Here is a 21,811-nt window from a genome sequence, read left to right on the forward strand (position 1 = left end):
GCCAAACACAGAAGCTGCTGAAGACAATGCTGTCAGTAAACCTCACATGACTTGTTTATTTCTGTACCTTACACAGCAAGAGATACATATTCTCTCCAATTTAAAACTGGACAGAATTTAAACACAAAATTTCTCCTGTGTCATATAATCAATATTAAAACGTTAACATTTTCATACAGATATTGTTCTGTTCCACCACACATCCTGTGAGATGTTAAGCAGTAGCTGTCAGCACATTACTGAGATGGACTAAATCTAAAAAAATAAATGTATTGAGCAGATCTATCCCAGTATCTCTTAATCACAAAGAATGTTATAGTTCTGCCTGATAATACTTTTACACAATAACAAAACTTCAAATCCAAACAACCTAAACAAACAAACCAAACCCCAACAAAGAAAAACCCACAAAGAAACAAATCAAACAATAATCACAGAAAATTCAAGGGAATACAAGGGTCTCAAACAAGTACTGGAATTTATAAGGTCCAAGTATAGTACATGAAGTTGAGGAAAAACATTTGGCGCTCTTCATCAAATGCAAATTTCAACAGCCTTACAAAGTTTATCACCACCTTCAGTAACTCAGCTCAGTAACATTAAGCAGGAAACTCCATTGATGTGCAAAATAACAGACAGCAAATAGGCTAAAAAAGGAACACAAAAAGATTATCATAAAGACTACATCACACAGCTTCACAAGAACTAAGTCACCTGCTCCAATCTTGCATCAAACACTGAGCTCTAGATTTCACAATATGCCAACATATTCGCTGATAATTACAAGAATCTCCCAGAAAAGATGAAAAGTAGCCTTTAATTGTTTCTTTTAGCAAGACACTGATACTGCCTACAAGCCAAGCACGGCTCTCAGACTGCCACATGAAAAGCCATAATCTATGCAAATGAGAACTGTGAACGTTAGGTTCTTTCTGTCTGTGGGAACACTGCAGATATTTTTACAATGTTCCAGAAGCATTACTGTGTAGCAGTTTATACATTACTCCACCAAAAAAATTACAGCAGTTCCCATTCCAAAAGAGACTATCCACCTTCCAGTTTCACTGTACTGAAACCTGAAAAAATCTTCTTAAGAATAAAAGGAGTCTTCCTTGCTAGGTAAGTGCCTGCACTGGGTTTACCTGGTAAGGTTCTGGCAGTGAGTGGGCAGCAGGGCTCTGTGACAGACACCAGAAGCTGTCCCCGTGTCAGACAGAGCCAGTTCCAGTCAGCTCCAAGCTGGACCTGCTGCTGCCCAAGGCTGAGCCCCTCAGCCATATCGGCGATGCCTCTGCTGTGAGGTGTTTAGGAAGGGGTAAAGAACACTCACAGCAGCTGAGAGGGGTGAGAATAACAGAGAGAAACAACTCTGCAGACCCCACAGGCACTGAGGAAGGACATGCAGGAACTGCTCCAGACACGTAGAGACTCCCCGAAAGCCCACTGTAAAGCAGGCTGTGCCCCTGTAGGCCCATGGAGGTCCACAATAGAGCAGAGATCCACCTGCAGCCCATAGGGAACCCCATGTTGGAGGAGATGGATGTACTGTGAAGGAAGGTGTGGCCCACAGAGAGTCTCGGCTGGAGCACCTCGCAGGAGCTGTGGCCCATGGAGCAGACACATGGATAGGAATGCTGTTTCAGGATGGAGCCCTCTTTTACTCAAGGGATCATATTCAGTGCTCAAGTGGCTTTTTATGGATGACTAAACTAATATATTAGAAAAGTCATTGTATAGTAAAGAATCATAGAGTGGTTTTGGTTTGAAGGGACCCCAAAGATGACCTGGTTCCAAACCCCTACAATGGGCAGGGAATGTTCCACCACACCAAACTTCTCCAAGCTTGGTCTAACCTGGCCTTGAAGATATCCAGGGATGGGGCATCTACTTCTCTGGACAACCCGTGCCAGTGCCTCACCACCCTCTCAGTAAAGAATTTCTGCATAATATTTAATTTAAATCTCTCCTTCCTCAACCTAAAAGTCATTCACCCTGGTTCTATCCCTACAGGCCTTTATAAACAGTTCCTCTCTAGTTTTTGCGTACTCAGTCTCCCTTTAGTTGCTGGAAGGTGCTTATCATAGAAGGCTACTAAATATGTCAAATTTGCCTCAGTGAGGTCACACTGACTGTCATGCATCACCTTCTTATTTTCCAAGGGCCTCAGGAGGATCTGCTTGGTAAGGACCTGGTGGCCAATGAATGTGTTCTCTGGGGAAACAAACTCCTCCATTGTTACTCACACTCCATCTTCAGCAGTAATGTATACACGCAGATGCTTTTGCCCACACACTTTTCAGCTTGGTGGTTAGGACACACTTCTGACTAACAGAAAACAGGGAGTGGAAACCTCTGATATAGGAGAGAACAGAGAGAGTATTTGTCCTGTTCCTTTCAAGTGTTCTAACCTCTAGACCCCCATAATTAAACTTCATTTTCTCCATCCACCACTAAGGGGGTTTTGTCAGGTCTTTTTGCTTGTCTGTTTGTTTTGCTGTTGTTTTTTTGTGGTTTTTTTTTTTTTTTAAGGTGGCCTCTGGAATACTTTTTACAGGAGAGAGCTTGCTGATCAGTATTCCAAGCAGAAGACAGGTCCCTAGTCTGCCAAATCTTACCAGTGAGACACTTCCAAGCACGCATTCTCGAGCATCAGGAATCTAGAAATACCCACCTTACTTGCATTTCCTACTGGAAACAACTCTGCTCAGGAGTACCTAACATTTCTCAAAATTCTGTATGGCTAGGCTAGCTAAGAAGTTGCCTAAATCTTTTTCTGGGGACCTTATTATTTTCCAAGAATAATGGATGCTTGTACCAAAGTAATGTTTGTACCAAAGTAATGTTTGTACCAAAAGTAATATTCAGTCTAATCCTTTTTATTACAGTATCTTAGGGGACAGAAAACTGAGAAGAGTTGTGCCCTGCTACGTAAGTCAGAAGTCTGTTAAAAGGCCTGTATTTGCAGCAAGGAAATACATGCCTTCTGTGTTGTTGAAGAATAAGATTTCTAGTCCTAAAGCACAACTGCTCCAGTTTTCAAACAGTAATTACTTGGCTGATTTCCCCACGTCTGCCTTCTCTCCAAGTAATTATATAGTTAGCTAGGCAAAATATTTCCAGCAATTTTGACTTACCAAATGTAAAGTGAAATAACTTTTCAACGGTTCAGTTCCTGACCAAGTTCTGTGCTTGCAGAATTTACTTCTCCCTAACAGTTCACCAGCAGAAGAGCGACTTTTCAGCACCTGTAAAACTCTGAATTTTATCTCCAAACACTGCAGTGTCACAGGCATATTTTAATTCTTCAGTTGAAACCACAAAATAAACCACATCTATCCTTTGACAGAAGTGTTAAAACAGCCTCAGAAGTCTAGAAAAACCCATCTGGTAAATATCATTCTCTTACCTTCCAGACAGAAGGCAGTGTTATTTTAAACTGGCAAACTGCACAAACTGACATCTGGCATGTGTTTTAAGCACCTCCTGCACAGCCACAGAATAGATAACCTTCACATTCATTAAACTCCAAGTTCCTTTCTAAATCAAACTCTGTCAAACACATCACATAAAGTCATTTACATTTGAGACAAGTTTGAATGTTTCAGGAAGGCTGGCTTCCAATAGTTTAAAGATCCCACTCACAGATGTCAAAAAAGCTTCTCCAGATTCTCACAAAGAACTTTAAATCAACTTTGTAAAGATGAAAGGTTTGAAAAAAAAAAAAAAAATTGTACCCGAGTTCATTTGGCTCAGCCTCTGAAGGCCTGATCTTTTCTAACCACAACTGCCAGAAGGGTGACATTTGCTTCCATAGAAAGAATCAGACAACCAAGACAAGCCAACCAGTACAAAAAATTCGAATTGCTCACGTATTGAACCATAAAAGGCATATTACATCACCATATACCACAAAAAAGTTTTACAGAGCAAGAATAGTTTTGTTACTGATTGAATTAAACCTTGTTCACCGAGGCAAAGATGGATTTAATAAGAATTTTGATACTCCAAGGAAAAAACAACAAGCTTGTTACTTAGAGAGTACAAAGATGATACAGAAGGGATGAAGAAAAGATGGAAATATACAGGCTAAACAGATAGAGGGAAACAGTGCTTAAAAAGACCTATACAATTCAGAAACACTGTTACAAACAGCTGTGAAGGTACACCAGTAGTAGAAGTAATTTGTATGAGAAAGTAAACTACTTATTTCCTTCTGATATCCCCCAGTCTTCCTTCTTGTGACTAACTACAGGGTAACAACAGAAGTGCCAAACCCCCAGCGTTTTCAAAACTAACCAATTCCCTATCAATTTCCCACGTTCTGGAAAACACCACGAAACAAAGATAAATGTTACACAGGACATGCCCTCTTTACCTCTCTTTCATCTCTGCTCCTGACATGTGATCAATTCTCAGCTTTGAGGCTGCTGCCGCCTTCCCCCCCCCCCCCCGCCCCCACCCTCCGTTTTGATTACAGACAGCAATCTCCCTCGCTCCAACTTATTTTATACTGAATTTATCATCTGTTTTTGAGATGTTAACAGAGTGCTCCAAATCCAGAGCTCCAAGAGATGCTCTATCACTTCCCATCCCTGCTAAGGCACACACCCCCTTTCACCCGCACCAAAGCCTTCCCCCGACACTGACAGCACCGCACGCCGCAGCCCCACACACCCGGCGGAACCACGAGCGGAACCACCCAGAGACAAAGCGCCGGCCGCGCACACGGGCCGTGCCCGCCGCAGCAGCCTCGGCGCGCCCGGGGCGCAGGCGGGGGAGCCCGCGGGGCTCTGCCCGCCGCCGCACCGCTCCTCACGGGAATACCGCTCGCCTCAGCCACCGCGATGCCCACCTGCGTCCCGGCCGCGCCAGGAACGGGAAGGAGGGGAAGGAGAGGAAGGGGAGGAAGGAGGGAAAGGCGAGACAGGCAGGAAAAGAAGGAGGAGGCGGCTGCCTCACCTGCCTGCGGCGGCCCCGCAGTCCCCCCAGGAGGCGGTGCCGCCGCCGCCCCGCCCCCTCCCCTGCCTCCCGCCACTTCCGGGGGCGCCACAAAAGTCTCGGGGCGCCGCCGGGGCCGTCGCTGTGGTTGGTCTGGCCAGGAGACCGTAGTCCCCGCGACGGGCCTTGCCGGTACCTCTGCCGGAGCAGGTGCGTGCCCGGCTGTGCCCGCCGGGCCGAGAGGGCGGCGAGGGGCGGTGGCGGGAAGGAAAAAGGTCGCGTTGGTGTCGCTTCCTGCATGCGCGGGGCGCGAGGCCCAGGGGACGGTACTGGCGCTCGCCGCTCCCGGCATGCCCTGCGCGGGCGCATTGCACGCTGGGGCGTGTAGTGCTGTGCGCGGCAGGGAGGCGGCGGGGGCGCCTTCCCGACAGGAATCGCTGCTGGGAATTCTGGATGGCGGCGGACGCTACCGCGGGCAGCAAGACGCGAGTTCGCGTGCCTAGAATTCGGCATCGTAGGCGCCCTGCCCAGCCCTCTGTCATTCTTGCAAGACCAGGGAGGAGTGTGGGCGAGTCTGTCAGTCTGACGTACACTTTTTTGGGAGCACCTGGGTTAGAAAAGTGGAGACAGTCTATAAAGGAGCTGGAGGAGGGAGACTTCTTACATGAACATATACTGATAGAACAAGGGGGAATAGATTCAAAGAAAGAGAGCATGTTTAGGTCAAATATTAGGAATAAAAATTCTTTACTGAGAGGATGGTGGAGCCCTGGAACAGGTTGCCTGGAAAAACTGTGTCTGTCCCATTCCTGGAAGTGTTCAAGCCCAGGTGGGTTTGGGGCTCTGAGGACCGTGGTCTAGCGGAAGGTGTCCCTGACCATGGTCAGCAGTTTGGAAGCTGATGATCTTTAAAGTCTCTCCCAACCCAAACCATTCTATGACTGTGATTCAGGGCTCCACGGGCAATTGCTCTTTCTTGTAGAACAGCAGTCAGAGGTAGAAAACGAGACTAAAAGTACAGTTTTGCAGTTAGGACTGTGTTTGTATGTAGGAGAAAATGGGCATTAAAGGATGAAACAGCTGAGTGGTAGCAGGTGTGACTCTTTTGGCTAAGTTAAAAGACCTCTGATTATATGAAAGTTTCGTTCTCTTCGCTAAAATACTTTCTAGTGCATACTTTCGAGCTTCAAAGGTACGAAAAAAATGGATAGCTGATTTTATGTCTTTGATTTTTAGACTACTAGATCTGTTATGAGTATTGAGAGACATAGCATATTAATTATCTGAATAAATAAGAAAACCAGAGGATTTTATAAACTGTTCTTCTCAGGGCTGTTTTGTTTGGCATTTTTTTAGGAGTTGGCCTAGTAACAAAGTAGGCAGTGGGGGAAAAGATTAATAGGGGCACAAGAAACTAAATATCCCAAAATGAAGCTCATTTTAGGCAGCAATCCAGCAGATTGAAGCACTTAGTTTACTGGATCAGGACCCTACAAAATTAATGTATGTGGGTGCTATGTAGTCCATTCTTCTTTCATTGGCTTACCTAAGCTCTTCAAAACTCTTATAAGAGAAGCTGGCATTGCAGGAATGTGGATAACGTGTCTGCCTAGCTAAAGTCTATGCTGTGGTCGTGCTTAGAGGTATCTTGTTGCTGTGCAACTTCATTTCATTAAAACGGGCAATTCTGGGCTTCGTGGAGAGTATTTGCTGTTTCAGGCAAAAGTACTGGAAGAATAAAGATTGTTCAGTAAGATCTTCCCACGTGTGAAAGCCTATGTCAAGCCAAAAGAGTCCATCATCCCTGTGGATAAGGGACAGGTCATACTGGGCTAGCTTTGACTTCAGATAACTTAAGTGCGGGACTAGCCTTGAGGAAACCCCTGAGTTAAACCTGAATGTGTGCCCCTGGCAGATGGAATGTCTGTGTTGCCCTTCACCAATGCTCTTTTACTGTGAGAAATACTAGTTAATTGACTTCTTTTAAACAACAGAAACATGAATTTACTTCATGGTAGCCTCACTTCCTTTTCTCCTGTTACTTACCTGATTTGCCAGCTTGGTGGGTTGGTTTAGCATGTGCTGTCAGACATAAATTGACAGAAAACTGCTGCATCAGAACAGTCCTGTGTTCTGGGTCCTCTCCTTCCCTGTTCTGAAACACCCTCTTTCTTCACAGGTGAGATCGTGGTGTTGGGAAGTACATTTGTGTTATTTCTCTCAGGTATGAAAATTTTACTTTACAACACTAATCCTGGATAAAAAGAGGCTTGGCTTGTTTTGAAACCAGCTCTAGATTGTATAAAATGAAGTATTTGGTGAGGCAACGTTCTTGTCACATTTTGAATGGGAAGTTCCTGGTATGCATTTGTATGCATTTGCCATTGCTAACAGCAGTGCTTAGCTCAGGGTGCAGGTTCCAAAAATAACATACAGCATTTTATTTTCTGGGAGGAAAAGATGAAACAAAAACAGATACAATCACTCTTAAGAGGTCTTTCTCTCCTTCCCACCACCAGCATAGTAGAGATAGGTGAGAATTTATAAATTGAAAAATAGACATCTTGTCTTACACATTTTGTTTTCAAATAGCATCACCACATAATAAGATGATGTGCATTCCAGAGTGCCTCGATACTGTCGCTTCCCCATAATTATAAGTCACTTGGGACATATGGCAGATGAACTAATTGCTCTTTTTAGCCAGCTATGTATTGTCACAGTCTGGCACTGGAACAGTGGCAGGATCAGGAAGAAATTCACTTAATGCTGTGGATAAGTAGCATTCACTATGAAATTATGACATGGCAGACCCCAAGCTTGATCCTGCTGCTGCACATCAACGAGAGCAGGATAAAACTGTTGTTTTGTCTGTGCTGCTGGAACAGATTTAGAAAAAACCAAACCACTCAAATCATGTAGAGGCTGATCAATAATCCTGCCTGTGAATATTCTGATTTTCATTATTAGGTAATTATTTTGATGCTGTTCTTGCTAAACTCAAACATGTTCTATATCAGTGACCCATTTTACTAGTGACATTATTGCTTGTTGATGTTATCAGGGAAGCCAGCCTGTGTCAAGGAACGAATTGTTACCTTGCATGCAGAGTCTGGTTTGGAATTTCAAAATCTAATTGTCTGATTAATTAGTGAAAAAACTAAATTTCCATTGATTTCTCTCTGGGGAGTTGTTTTTTTTCCTATTTGCCTATGCAGACTTTTCTCAGCTAAGGTGGATCTTTGGACAATCTCCAGCACAACTGAATTTGAGAGGTACCCCAGAAAGAGAAGAACAATTTCTTTCTCTCTGATACCGTTTCCTTTCCTGTTCCAATGAGTGTAGTAAAAGTCTCCATTATGTGGGACTTTTAAAACATAATTTGAGAAAACCAGCTCTTAGAACAAAATTAGTGTTTCAAGCAGCATTCCTTGTTGCAAATGTTGAAGGTGGATGTGTATAGTAGATGGTGTAGCCTCTTCTTAGAGGCTACATGACCAGGATGTCTCTGAGCTACAAAGAAATGAGTAAAAACTTGAAGATGTGCTTCTCTGACAACTTATCTAATAAATTCTGTGCATTTTGTTCAGATTGGCAATGGTTCGTAGTGGAAAAAGTGGTGGGCTCCACCTGAAGCAGATTGCATACTACAAGCAATCAGGGGAATATCATCCCACAACATTATCAAGTGAAAGAAGTGGAATCAGGAGAGCTGCCAAAAAATTTGTTTTCAAGGGTAAAACTTTTCTCTCAAATTATGCTAAAAATAGATATTAAGGTGAAGGTTTGCTAATATGACAAAAAAGCGAAATCTTGCTGTACAACATTCTGTGATTTTAATAAACATTATCTATGAGACAAATGCTCTGCAAATCCCTGGTTAATATCTAACTGGATGTTTGTAGAAATTGAAGCTCAATCTGCTTTAGTCCATTCCAGGACAGGTTTATTTACCTATATAAAAGCCAAACCTTGTTTTATGTACTGTAGAAATATGTAGCCACTGCAATCCATAATTGAAAGGATTGCAGGAAGGGAAATAGATCTGCAGCTAGAGACAAGGAATGCTCCATCCAGTCTGGGATATGGCTGGGCAGAAGTGCAAGGACAACTTTGCCATCAGTCACCTGAGAGCCTCCAAGGCCCTTCCTGGCTTTATTGCAGCCCTGGGAGATACATGAGCTTTACAGTCTCAATCCCATCCAAACTGCCAACGCTGTGTAAAGAAAAGGCAGGGAGGAGTTAAATTTGTGCCTGTCGGTGTCAGGTTGCTGGCAGGCACCAAACAGCTTCACAAACAGCAGTTTCAACACTCCTACCAGACCTCCCCTTGCCAACCCCAGCATTAGTTTGTGTTTCAGTCACACTTCCTGTGGGAATGCTGTTTGCATTCTGACTTGCCCTTGTAACTTTGTGTGTCCAGATAATAAACATGGCTGAACTAATAGCTCGTCAGAGGACATAATTGAAATGTTTGTAAACAAAAAGCTATGTTTACACCAAAGTGAACTTAGTGTAATAAATTCTATTCTGAGTCATGCTCAGTAGTTTAGTAAACTAAACAGAAGACAAAGCACTTGCTTATAATTTGCTGGTACTTCTTTCAGAAAACAAGTTGTTCTATGTTGGAAAAGACAGAAAACAAATGCGCCTGGTAATTGTTTCAGATGAAGAGAAGAAAAAGGTCCTCGAGAAATGCCACAAAAATGCTGCTGGCACTCATCATGGTATATCAAGGACACTGACTTTAGTGGAGTCTAATTACTACTGGACCTCTGTAACAAATGATGTCAAGCAGTGGGTATGGCCTCATAGCTACAGGATACTTTATGTAGTCTGTTACAAACATTTGGTAATCCTCTGAACTTTGGTACAGCAAGTACCCAGGCTGTTTCATGAGGAGGAAATGTGAGTTTGCAATTGCACTGTGACTGGTTGTCTTGGCAATGCATGGTGTTTGTTTTTACTTTTACTACTGGCTTGCACACCACTATGGTGTGGTGGAGAACCACAGTCTCTTTTGGTAGGCAGGACACATCTGGTCCTGAGAGAGATTTCTTGTGTAAGGACCCTCACATATCTTTGTCAGGATGCAATGTGCCATCACAAGGATATGTGACCAGAGTAGCTGCCAGCAGATAAGAATATGAAAATGGTGTCTCTGCTTTATAATTAGGTGTGTTCAGGAAATAGTTACACACATCAAAGCTTGGGAAAGTTCCTTCTCATTCACCCAAAGATACAGGAGCAGGATTTGGTCCTTCAAGAAACTGTATGTAAATGTCCTTCAGCTATCAGCTGCTGCATCACCTGAATACTTTGAGTTTGTATGCAACTTCTACATGAACTGAAAATGAGTCTTTTGTTTCAATTTAGATTGGACAAAGGTGCTCTGTCCTGTAGATTAGGTTGTTAAGCATGGAAGATTATGCATAGTTCCAGTGTTTTTCAGCCACAGCATACCTAGATGAACCAAAAGAGGAATGATTAGGACTTCCTTTCACTCCCAGTTGCTTCCTACTCCCTTTATTATTTACAGATAGTAATGGATTTTAAAATTTGTACTGTGGACTTGAAAGAGCACAGTGCTTTCAGAATGGAGAGAATTCAGCCATGAGTTCTTTTACGTCCCTCTCCTGGCCTTCAGTATTCTTCAGTTTTATTTTGGTTTTATGCTGTTTCTGAAAAATCTAAGAGTAAATAATTGTAAAAAAGGCAATAAATTTGTTTTGCATTGCCTGGTCTGACCTGATTTACCGAGAAATAGTGAAGATCTATGATTCTGATAGTTATCATCATCTCACCATCACTTTTCATTGGTAACATCTTGCCTGATATCTTCTCTAGGTGTATGCTTGCCAGCATTGCCAGGCAGCAAAGAACACAGCCACCAGAGTGCCCAAAGTACACCCTATCAAAGCAGAGGACCCATGGACAGCAGTCACTATAGACCTAATGGGACCTTTCAATGTTACCAACAGAAGTCACAAATACATCATAATTATGACAGATTTGTTTACAAGATGGACTGTTATCTTACCACTGCATGACACTTCAGCAGCTGAAATTGCTAAGGCAATCATAAATGTGTTTTTCTTATATGGGCCACCTCAAAAGATGCCTATAGATCAAGGGAAGGAGCTTGTTTATCAGGTAATTATTTACATGGCTGGTTAATCTCCTTTTTTGTTGTTGTTTTTTCACTCAAAAAAAAAGAGACATTTTCCCTTGCATTAGATTTGAATTTTAGAGAATTTGTTTTTGAGAAAAACTGTAGTATTTTTTTCCTTTAATTGAAAAAATAAAGAAGTTTGCACATACAAAAGATGTCAAACCAATTATTTGCAATTGTAATGCTTTACAGTTTTTCCCAGGGCTTTATTCTTTATAAAAAGAACAAAGTAAAATTATTTCCTGGCAGTTGTAGTGCATGTGTTGTCACTCACTTGAACTGGCACAAATTTGCACGCTGCGGTCTGCTGTAAATCATTCATCCATATTGCCCAATATAGCAGCAGCTAATGGGATTTTTGACATTGGCTTATAGTGATTATGAAGGTCTTAGCAGACTTTGTTCCTCTCAGAGATGATGAAGTTATCAGACTGTGATATGGAGATAATGATAGATTGAGTTAAGTGGCAAAAATGTGGTTAGGAACCAACAATGACTGGCTCCTAAGCCCTGCTTATTGCTTTAGCTCTCATTCACAGTCCTGGTATGTTTTGTGCCAATACGTGTGCGAGATTTTTCCCAGTCACCGTCATATCGACAAAAGGGGTGGGAAACTGAGGTTTTTTGCTTGAAATGTGATACACAGCAGGGGAAATGTTCACTAATTGTGTTCTTCTTCTTTTGAAGATAAATGAAGAACTTTTTGCACTGTTTGGAATGAAACAAATTGTATTGTCTTATCCTCAAACAGATGATGTAAATGAAAGAATGTCCAAGACAATCAAACATTTCCTTAGCAAGTATTGCACAGATCATCCAACTGACTGGGACGAGCATTTGTCTGCAATAGCATATGCTTTCAATTTGACAAATTTGGTATGTGAACATTCTTCTTTCGATTCAAGTCCTCCATAACGTCTGCAAAGCTGTATGCTAAATCTATTTGCTTTTGATCCCCATATAAATAGGAGCCAGATCAAAACACCCCATATTTCCAAATGTTCAACCGTAACCCACGTGTTGTTGAGCCCATGAATATATGTGTGGAAGGAGAATACAGCGGTTTTGCCAAAATATTTGAAGCAACTAAAAAACTCAGTCAAGCACTGGAACAAGAGAAAACCTCAGATTGTAAGGTAAATGTTATGTATTTGAATTTTACTAGTAAGAAGATGAAAAGGTCTGAGGCATAAAGTAACCTTTTAAAATAATGTGGGGATTTTAGTGGTGGGTTTTAGTTGGTGTTCCTTCCCCTGTGATCCCTTAATTTCAGTGTAACACCTCTCATATGTTTTTGGAGGGACTAACCTTAAAAGGGACCTATTGTCAGAAGTTTACTACATCTGACTTAGAGGGCAGAATAGAGAAGTTGAAAACTATTGCCTATGGACTGGTGATTTATGAAGATAAAAGCAATTTCTTCATCACTTTTCAGTCCCACATAATTACAAACTACACACATCCAAAATCGCTCAATGTCGTACTTAAGCACTGTTAACCAATGCTACAAAATTGCATGATTACTTCTGGGAAAAAAGGTGATTTACGTGTCTCTTTCTGCAGACAGATAAAAAAACTCCAGATGAACAAAAAATCAGAACCAAAATCACAGTCAAAAGGAAGCCAAAACAATTAAATACCCTTCAACTTAAAGTTGGTCATGAAGTCCTCAGGCAGAGAAAAAACTGGTGGAAAGATGGTCGTTTCCAGTCGGAATGGATTGGTCCTTGTGTCATAGATTACATCACAGAAAATGGCTATGCAATATTAAGAGATTCCACAGGATCCAGGCTGAAAAGACCCATCAAGATGTCTCACCTCAAGCCATATATAAGAGGGTCCAGTGAAAAAGGTGTACATAATTTTTTTTAAGTTTGTATTTTTATATATGTAAAAAAAAAAAGTTGGTTTTTTTGTTTTGTTTTTTTAACATCTCTGTTGTGGTGTTAGGTTACTAGAATGAAAAAGTATCATTCAGTTACCAGTGGGAGTTGTATTAGCATACACAGTAAGGTAATAGCTGTACTTTACAGTAAGGAGAATAGTGAGTGTGAGTGACATCAAACTATGCAGAGCTCATGAATTATGTTCAAAGTCTTTTCAAAAATAGCCTCTGTTAAAGTTGCTCCTAATCACTGGCTTGGCTCTATTCGTGCTGGCTGACAGAAGTATAAGAGCATGCTAGAAGTAGGGTGAACTGTTCAAGGAGCATTTTCTGACTCTGTTTCTGTTTTGGTGTAGGCAGGATTCACATTAATTTTGCTTATGCAAAACTTTTTATTTTTTACAACACTGGAGTGTCTTCTGAAGCCTTAAAATAGGAAGATTACATCAGAGAACTGATTTTGGAATAGCTTATTTTAAATTGTCCTATAAAGGAAGTCAGTCTTCCTTTTTCTCTTACCAGAGCAAATAAAATTGTCATGCTCTGTGGTAGGATGGCTAGAAATTTCCAAAGATCTGGATAACCAACTTCTGCTCTTGGTCTTACATATTCAGCATGGCCTTTTGCAAATCAAACAGGGGCAGCTGTTTCTTTTCTGCTTAAGCTGTCTTTGAGTCACCAGAGGCATTTTTAAAAAAATTAAATACATGCTGTACAAAAGACTTCTGTCACAGAACAAGCTGCTTTTTACTTTGGAGTACTTGAAGAGCAGAACAATTCCCACACTATTGGCACGTGTAGTCAAGCTTTGGTTCTTGTAAATATATAAACTACATTGGGATGGTAATTTCTTCCATCACCTCCTAAAGCTAAGAGATTTGCAAAGCTGAAACTAATTCTGGAATTTCATGGAACAAGCTGAAATATTTCTGTCAGATTTTGTAACTAAGATACTGATTTCATGTTGTCTCACGAGGCCGCTACTTTTTTTGGACAATCTCTCTGTGCCTTCTTAAATTGAATCCTCATTAAATTGCTGATGCATGAGAAGGAAGTCGTACACATATCAAGCATGTAGATAATGAACAGCTATTACAAAACTCTTGGTAAATTATGTCGCTGTATAAAAGGCTGAAGGTAGTGGTCTTTCTAGTATTGCAGCCTAATATGTTTACCGCTGAATACTGCAGAAGCAGTGCATAAACATAGAATTCCCTTTTTTAAGGAAGTGACTGTCTTGGCTGGGACAGATTTCAGGGTTTTTTTTTTTACTTACCTACTTTGCTTACTTTTTAAGCTTTTTGTGGTTTAAGAAAGCCTGCCGTGTGTTGCATTAAGATTTCCCAGTCAGAACATGAAGAAACTGCATTTATCCGTGTGCATGCACAAAATGAAAGTGTCTTCATGTCCATTTATTCAAGCTGTTAGTTCAACAGGCAACTATGACAGACACCAAGCTAGTCATTGACTTAGCTAAGAAAAGCTCTGAATTGTGGATCAGCACAAGGATTATTTTGTGGATCTAACGAGATGCCAAACATTTGATGCTCAGTGAAATTGGGAAATTCACATTATCAGTCTGCTGTCACTCAAACATTCTTGTCCTCTTTTGGAAATTGTTTTGAAAAGTAAATTAGCACCTCACTAACATTTTAAGTATGGCTTCAGGAATCTGGACTAATGGCTACTTTCCTTTTACAGACAATCATTACATTCTACAAAGTGCAGTAGTTTTTGACCATGACTATATTGGCTTATCTGAAAGATCTAATAATTCAAGCCAACCAGACTCTGTTGCTGAAGAAGAAATAAATGCCTACAAAAGAGATGTCATGTCTGCTGTATGGATTCCACCTGCAGCCTGCAAAGACCAAGAATCAGCAGATGGTAAACGTGAGTCTGAGCTGAGAGGAGATCACTGCATTGAACCAAACACTACAAAGCCAGAGCAATGGCCTTCACCTTGTTGGACCCTTCAGACAAAGAGAGAGGATACTTAAGCATGGTCTTCTATCACATTTCATTGCCAAGCAGTTTGAAACTACTGTAGCAAACTGAAAAAAAAAAAAGTAATAGCTCCAATAGCTCCAACTTCCTTAGCCCAATCCACTTTATTCCTTTATGAATCTAAGAGTGCTTCAGGTATCTAATTTGTCTGGGTGTTAATAAAAAGCACTGGTAAAAGTACGTATTCCAATCATGAATTTAAATTTCAGATTTTGTTGGTCGAATGGCAATGTGGCTGCGCCTTACTGTTATCCTCTCAGGACACAATGCATCATTTCATTGTAATGACCTTTTCCGTTTAACCCTTGGAGACTCATTCCTAATGCTCACTGTGAGATGAATTAAACCTAAGCAAGGTGGTGTAAATTTTCCCTCCACTGCAGAGAAGCTCATATGCATATATACACACAGACACAGATATATAACTGTTATATAACAGTTTTCTATTCTTTCTGGGAAGCTGCAGCCTCTGACTTTTACAGATTTTAATTTCTAGTCTAATCTATTTAAGATCTCACAAAATAATAAAATTGTCAAAATGAAATACATGTAGTGTTCTATGCATGAAACAATGAGGGCTTCAGCTGTTCCCTGCTCATCAAAAGTCTACTACTCTAGGCAGTTCTAACAGTTCAGGCACATAAAAAAATCTTAAGAGCATTTAATATTCATTTGTGCTTTTTCCACAAACATCTGGTTCTCCATTTCTGTTACCTCTTCGCTGAACCTGTGCACGCTGTGAGATTTTCCATGGACAGTGGGCTATGAAAGGTGAAGCACTGGTATTAACTTATTCTCTGATTTCGTTGAGTAAGCTGTTACTGGTCTGGACGTCCTGTTGAGAAGACTCTTTCTCAAAGTCAGCAGCAAGGCAATTTTTTCACGTGGAAAATAGGTGTTTTTGTGGGTTTTTTTTGTTTGTTTTGGTTTGGTTTTTTGTAGGGGTTTGACATGAAGATGAAGAAAACTACTGGCAGAAAACTGAATTGAGCAATTCAGCATCTTCTGGATGATCCTGTGGAAGATTAGCTTATCTCGCTCTCCGTATTTGTGTGTTCCCTCTCCTTTCTGCTCCTGAATATCATGTGACTTTTAAAACAAGTGGAGGAAAATACTATTCATTAGGAGTTTTCATTTAGTTTTATGCAATTAGTTGTGGTCTTCAAGGGTGATTAGGTACCTACCTCTGACAGAAATTCACACGTACAATACAGCACGTCTTTCATATCATAATGCATCTGTGTGAGAAAAGAGCTCAGCACCATGACAGAATCCTATCTTAAACTTTAAATGAAAAATAATTATTACTCAGACTATTTTCTGTCTTCTGAAAACACAGGCCTACAGCTACAGTTTTTCTCCACCAAGACTTCAGAAAGAGTCTTTCTGAATTCACTGTGTGTGCACACATGGAATAAATATTTATTGTATGTATATATTTCCTTTTGAAGGAAATATTAGAGTCAGGGATAAAACTGGAGGGTAAGGCATTGTTTTTGAGACCCATTTCTGCTTTGGTAGCTGCATAAGAAAACCAGCCTCTCTTACTTTTTTCCTACTCCAAGTGATTAGTTCCTGAATTGTGCACAATACAGCAGAGCTGTTTTCTCGGGCAAGTGCTGGGGCGTTGTTAGAGCTACACTGAAGAGAAAGAAAATGCTGCAGTGAGAGAGAAATGGGGGAAACAGAAACATTTAACATACTGTGTGCATTTAACATTTAACTGTGTGCATTGCTGATCATTCAGGCTTCCTGGTAATTTTGATCTACTGTATTAACAAGCAGGCATTAGTGACTTATCTGTGCACTGAATTGTGGCCTTCTCTGCATGGGGGATGCTCACGGAAATAAAATACAGGGTTTTCAAACTATTGACATGAAGAATGTCACTGGAAACTGGGAAAAAAATCCCACTGTTTGGCCAAAACTGACACAAGAAAGCAAGATTTTTCAGTGTCTTCAAGAGATGGGTACTGTACTCTTCTGCACCTATTAGAAGACCTGCTGCCTTGCTGTTTACATCTTGGTAACCAAACTATATAGAAATTTTGAATGAAAAGCAGTACACAAAAAGCTTTAACTTGAAGAAGACTCTTCCAGATAGAAGTAACTAGACAGTAAATTGAATTTTAAACCATTTGATTCTGGAGCTCTTAATCCTGAGAGATGCATACTCTGGTCAATTCTCCTTTCAACTTGTGTGTAGATGAGGGGATCTGCAGCAGCCTTGCTGCACTGGTGGCAGAAGTATGTGTGCCAATAAACAATAACTGTTGTAGGAGATACAGCATGTCACCTCTGCCAGGCAGTGCTACCCTGCTACAGATTGCTAGTGCAGTGATGAGCAGATCACTTAGATACTTGGATACTTGGATTCTGTAATTCTGCATTTCCACATACAACTCATTACTCACATGGGTGAGCACTTTTTTGTGTGCTTGAGAAGCATCTCAGAACCCATCAGCAGAGCTGGAGCATTCAAAGTTGGTGGCAAGAAAGAATTGGTGCCCTGAAAATGTAAAGTGATATCCGAGTAAGCTGGTTAAAAGGGGAAAAATCAGATTTCACAAATTGAGTACCATAAATTAGTTGATTATTTTGGCAATTGATGCCTTTAAATTCCTTATGCCTCACTTCCCCCTTCTGTACAGAGTGAGTAACACCATATCAGGTTCCAGACAAATTGCAAAAAATACTCATTACTCTTCACAAAGCTGGCAGACATAGTAATAAAAGCCTCAATAGAAAAGCCCTTAAGAAAATGAGTTCTGTTTCGTGCAGTGTTTCAGAGATATGCAGTAAATAATACCTATGCTTTCCCACCAGATTGATTGAGTCTTTACCTAGTCAGAAACCTCATCCATCACTCCCACAGATTAAAGACCAAGAAGAAGGAAAGGAGAGCGCATGGTTCCAGTGTCATAGCGGCAGACAATTTTTTAGAGTTTTAGCTTTGGTGTGCTCGTCTCCAGAGGGAGACGTTCAGGACTTGTGCTGGAGCGCCGGTCGCACGGTGGCAGCCTGGACCCGCGGGAAGCGCCGCCCGCGGGGCGCGCACGGCTCGCAGGAACTGCTGCCCACCCTGCCCTTCCGAGGGCCCTTTCCTTCTGGAACTGTGTTCGCAGCAGAATTTTCGGTAATTTTCACATCAACTTGTCGATAATTACGGGAGCAGGAATACATTTCCGAGAGCAGCATGACCCGCCTTGTGTGAAGGATGCGTGACTGACCTGTCACGCCAGCCAGAGTACAAAAACACTCCACTTGTGCATTAGGTAGTTTTATACTACAGCTGCCAGCCCTGGTAAACCTTCAGTGCAGCTCTACACCTTCCAAAGAACTGGGCACCTTTCAGTACTCTTAACACCTTGGTTGCTGTGAGCAGGATCACACAGGCAAATGCCTGGAGTAAGGCCAGGCCTCCACTTCCTTACCTGTGGCACAGTGTGTGTGACGTGATTTTATCCAAGTAATTTTCTCCTAAGCAATTTTCTCCTAAGCAGCCCTTTTAGGATATGTCATGGCTGAAGGAAGCAGTAACAAAGAGAGGGGAGAGGGTATTCGGAGCACTGGGGATTGCAGTGGCCAGGGCAGGGTTCTGCCCTGAAACCCTAAACAAGTGGCACCAACTTTAGCCTCTTATGCCTGATCTCCGTTCCGCTAAAAAAAAAAAAAAAAAAAAAATTCAATTCTAATTAAAAAAAGCAGAAGATTTAGGTTTCTCATCTGTCTCAGAAGAATAAGTGTAGTCTGTAATTAAGAATTTCCCTAGTTTGCTGAACTGCAACCACTGACTATTTTCTAGGGAGAAAAATTACTCCACTGCATCTTTAAACCAGTACTTTGGCACAGTGCCCTAGAATACTGCCCATACATCATCTGTATATTTCCTAAAAGCTGTGCAGTGAAATCAGACAGAGCTTCACTCACAGGATGTCATGCTTTGCATGCAACTCATTAATAAGAAACATGAGAGGAATGGAGATAAAGAAAGAAACAGTAAAATAAAGATCCTTCATGACCTGTAGTATTTAGAAAAAATCTAGTGCAGTTTCCAGATGGACTACCATGCCCTGTCTCTCCATAATATGTGCCTAACAATGCCAGCTGAATGTTCTTTAAGGTTTTTTAGCCACCATGTCAAGAAACAGCAAGAAGTTTGCAGGTTTTGCTTGGATAAGTAGCTATCACTATAGATTTTAAATCCTCCTCTACACAGTAAGCTCCCTTCCTTTCTTCTGCCACTAATGCATAGCTATACAGATGAATCTAATTTTCCCCCCATTACTGGAGAAGAGCCTAAAGAGCAGTTACAGTGTAAATTTTACTAACAAATTTTGATAATTCCCTTAAAAATATTTTCACATTGGAGAATTAAAAATCCCCAACAGGTAAAGACAAATCAAGGTGCTAAAACTGTAAGGTTCACTAGCATCTGTTTTACATAGAAAATAGAGTGGCTTAATTTCAACTCTTAATTTATTTGACTGTTTGGTTCTGTTCGGGGTTTTTTTTTGCTATTACAACACATGAATCCACACAAACTGTGAACTATATAATGACATAGTCTTTAAAATTTTAAAGGATGTCCTAATGTGCAGTTAAGTAATTAAGTAATAAAGTTGCTTTTGAATTGCTCAGCAGTGATGTTCCCCACAACTTTTACTGTTAATATGTACGAAGTCTTTCAAACAGGTTTCCACATGTATATTTGAATGGGAACCTAAAAATCACTAAACCCTTTCTCTGTAGCATGGCACATGCTTAATCCTAACACATTGCAGTGTGACAGCCATTACTGACCTAAAGGCTCTGATAAAACTTAAATAAATCTAGATCTGCCAAGGAAGAAGCTTTTGCAATTTACAACAATGATCTATAAATCCTCATTAACTCTACAGTGCACTGCTTGATTAGAAAACTACTTAATCAAGATGATTCCCAAGGAATCAATTTACACCTAATGATACTTGGTGGCAAGGACAGCTGTTTAATTGAGATTGTAATTTCAGTTAATTGGGACACCTTCAGGTGACGTGGGTGGCAACCTGTATGTTACAGGTCAGTGCATCCTCCTCATGGCACCTTGCAGTTGCCCCAGTCTGGTCTCATTGCAGGTTTGCAAAGGGGCCAAAACTACCCGACACTTCTTGACTGTGGATCACAGCCACCTCCCTGTAACTCTGTAAGACTTCCCATGGGTCAGACTATTTAAAACAGGGAGAGGCTTAATACATCATACATCATACAGAAGGGTGCTTAGCTGCTTGGTCAGCCTAATTAAATATTCAGCCCCTGCAATAGCCAAGATTCTTCCTTCTTAAAAAGGCTTCGGGAAAGATTAATCAACAACACATGGAAGGTAGTACCATGTCTTTTAAATCTTAAAATGTGCAATTACATGTTGTTCATTAAAGCATAGTCTTGTCTGGAACAACTGTTGAAAACTTAACTTAAACATGCTCTCCAAACTTTAGACTGAACAACCACAATTCGACATCTAATACAATAAATGGTATTAGCACACAAAACCTGTTAGGATGGAGAATGGTCTGCTGGCTTAATAAAATGGGAACTGTGGTTCAGAAAGCTTGTGTCTTTCTTTTTACATTAATTTTCCTATGGCATTATGAAGTCTCTGGTGCATTGTTTTCAAAAGATGCAGCTTTAATAGGTGATAAAGAACACTGAGTGCCTTCAAGCAGGTTCAGATGTTTTAATTTTGCCATCACACCTGTACAAAATTAAAGCATGAAACCTGAGGTGCTGAAATTTGATTGGTGTTGGAAAGCAGTTGGTTGCCTGTCCATGCAGTTATTAAAAATGACAGAATGGCTTGGGTTGAAACTGACCTTAAAGATCACCTAATCCAACCCCTCTGCCATGGGCATGGACACATTCCACTGGACCAGGTTGCTCAGAGCCCCATCCAACTTGGCCTTGAACACTTCCAGGGATCAGGCATCAACAACTGGTGCCAGGGCCTCACCATGATCAGGATAAAGAATTTCTCTCTAATATCCAATCTGAATATCCTTCTTTCAATTTAAAACCATTGCCTATCACTACATTTAAAACCATTTTTCTATCACTACAGTCTTTGGTTAAAAGTTTCTATCTTTCTTATAAACCCACTTTAAATATCCAAAGGCCAAAATGAGATCTTTGGGGAGCCTTCTCTTGTCCAGACTGAAAAACTCCCAGCTCCAAGAGAGGTACTTCAGCCCACTGATCATCCTTGTGCCCTCCTCTGGACCCACTCCAACAGGTGTTCCAATCCTTCTTATTTTGTGGACCCCAGAGCCTTATGCAGCATTGCAGGTGGGGTCTCTCCAGAGTAGAGTGGAATTCTGCTTCCTCATCCTGCTTCTCTTTAGGCAGCCCGGGATCACTGTAGAGACCAATGTCTGAATTTCAGGGAGCTGATGATTGAAGCTCAATTAATCTATTTTTGCCTGTACGTGCAATTGAACTGTTTGGCTGATTCCCTCTCAACACAGCATTATCTAGAGTTGGAGACAACAGCTCAAATAAAGGAAAGGACAAAGAGGGAAGCTGCATATTACTTCCACTGAGCTCTGCTAATGGAAGCAGAGAACACCCAACATCACTTGGACATAAGGTGAGCTAACCAAATGTTAAAAAAAATATACCCTTATTGACTGCTTTTAAGAATACCCTGTGATCTTTTAGTACTGATGGCATATACACCACCCATGACAGCAGTCACCACAGCTTTCTTAACTGCTGTTACTGGAAACTTCCTGTAAACTAGTGACTTAGCATTTTTATAGACAGCTTCAGAAAAT

General features: G+C 41.1%; 2 protein-coding genes across 14 annotated transcripts in view; one reads left to right on the plus strand and one right to left on the minus strand.

Moving 5' to 3' along the window:
* The window catches only part of PPIP5K2 (diphosphoinositol pentakisphosphate kinase 2), a 50,538-nt gene extending 45,261 nt beyond the window's left edge, over positions 1–5,277 (minus strand). For 2 of the 10 annotated variants that reach the window (XM_063421613.1, XM_063421608.1), the window contains exon 1: positions 4,960–5,029. The gene's annotated coding sequence lies outside the window, so the exon portion shown is untranslated. Of the gene's footprint in view, positions 1–4,674; positions 4,695–4,852; positions 5,031–5,134 lie in introns of those variants that run through there. The other 8 variants (XM_063421617.1, XM_063421614.1, XM_063421610.1 and 5 more) reach the window with 7 other exon arrangements.
* GIN1 (gypsy retrotransposon integrase 1) lies at positions 5,020–16,842 on the plus strand. Of its 4 annotated transcripts, none has more exons than XM_063421619.1 (9): positions 5,020–5,148; positions 7,118–7,162; positions 8,529–8,674; positions 9,546–9,739; positions 10,786–11,091; positions 11,798–11,986; positions 12,079–12,246; positions 12,674–12,962; positions 14,697–16,839. In XM_063421619.1, the coding sequence occupies exons 3-9, from the start codon at positions 8,536–8,538 to the stop codon at positions 14,993–14,995; spliced, it is 1,584 nt and encodes a 527-aa protein (XP_063277689.1). In that variant the 5' UTR covers positions 5,020–5,148; positions 7,118–7,162; positions 8,529–8,535; the 3' UTR covers positions 14,996–16,839. The 4 variants fall into 4 exon arrangements, with proteins under 4 accessions (XP_063277689.1, XP_063277691.1, XP_063277690.1 ...); XM_063421620.1 differs by lacking the exon at positions 5,020–5,148 and adding an exon at positions 5,423–5,514 and having other exon boundaries at positions 14,697–16,840; XM_063421621.1 differs by lacking the exons at positions 7,118–7,162; positions 8,529–8,674 and having other exon boundaries at positions 5,029–5,148; positions 14,697–16,841.
* Positions 16,843–21,811: the final 4,969 nt, after the last annotated feature.

The sequence above is a fragment of the Prinia subflava genome, chromosome Z (genome assembly GCF_021018805.1).
Source record: "Prinia subflava isolate CZ2003 ecotype Zambia chromosome Z, Cam_Psub_1.2, whole genome shotgun sequence".
NCBI classification, from domain to species: domain Eukaryota; kingdom Metazoa; phylum Chordata; class Aves; order Passeriformes; family Cisticolidae; genus Prinia; species Prinia subflava.

Bases quoted from the DNA above. Each gene is read 5' to 3' on its own strand.
- GIN1 (XM_063421619.1), top strand. From the start codon at position 8,536: ATGGTTCGTAGTGGAAAAAGTGGTGGGCTCCACCTGAAGCAGATTGCA. The intron at 8,675-9,545 runs GTAAAACTTTTC...TACTTCTTTCAG, and splicing joins CAAAAAATTTGTTTTCAAGG to AAAACAAGTTGTTCTATGTT. The intron at 12,963-14,696 runs GTGTACATAATT...TTCCTTTTACAG, and splicing joins AAGAGGGTCCAGTGAAAAAG to ACAATCATTACATTCTACAA.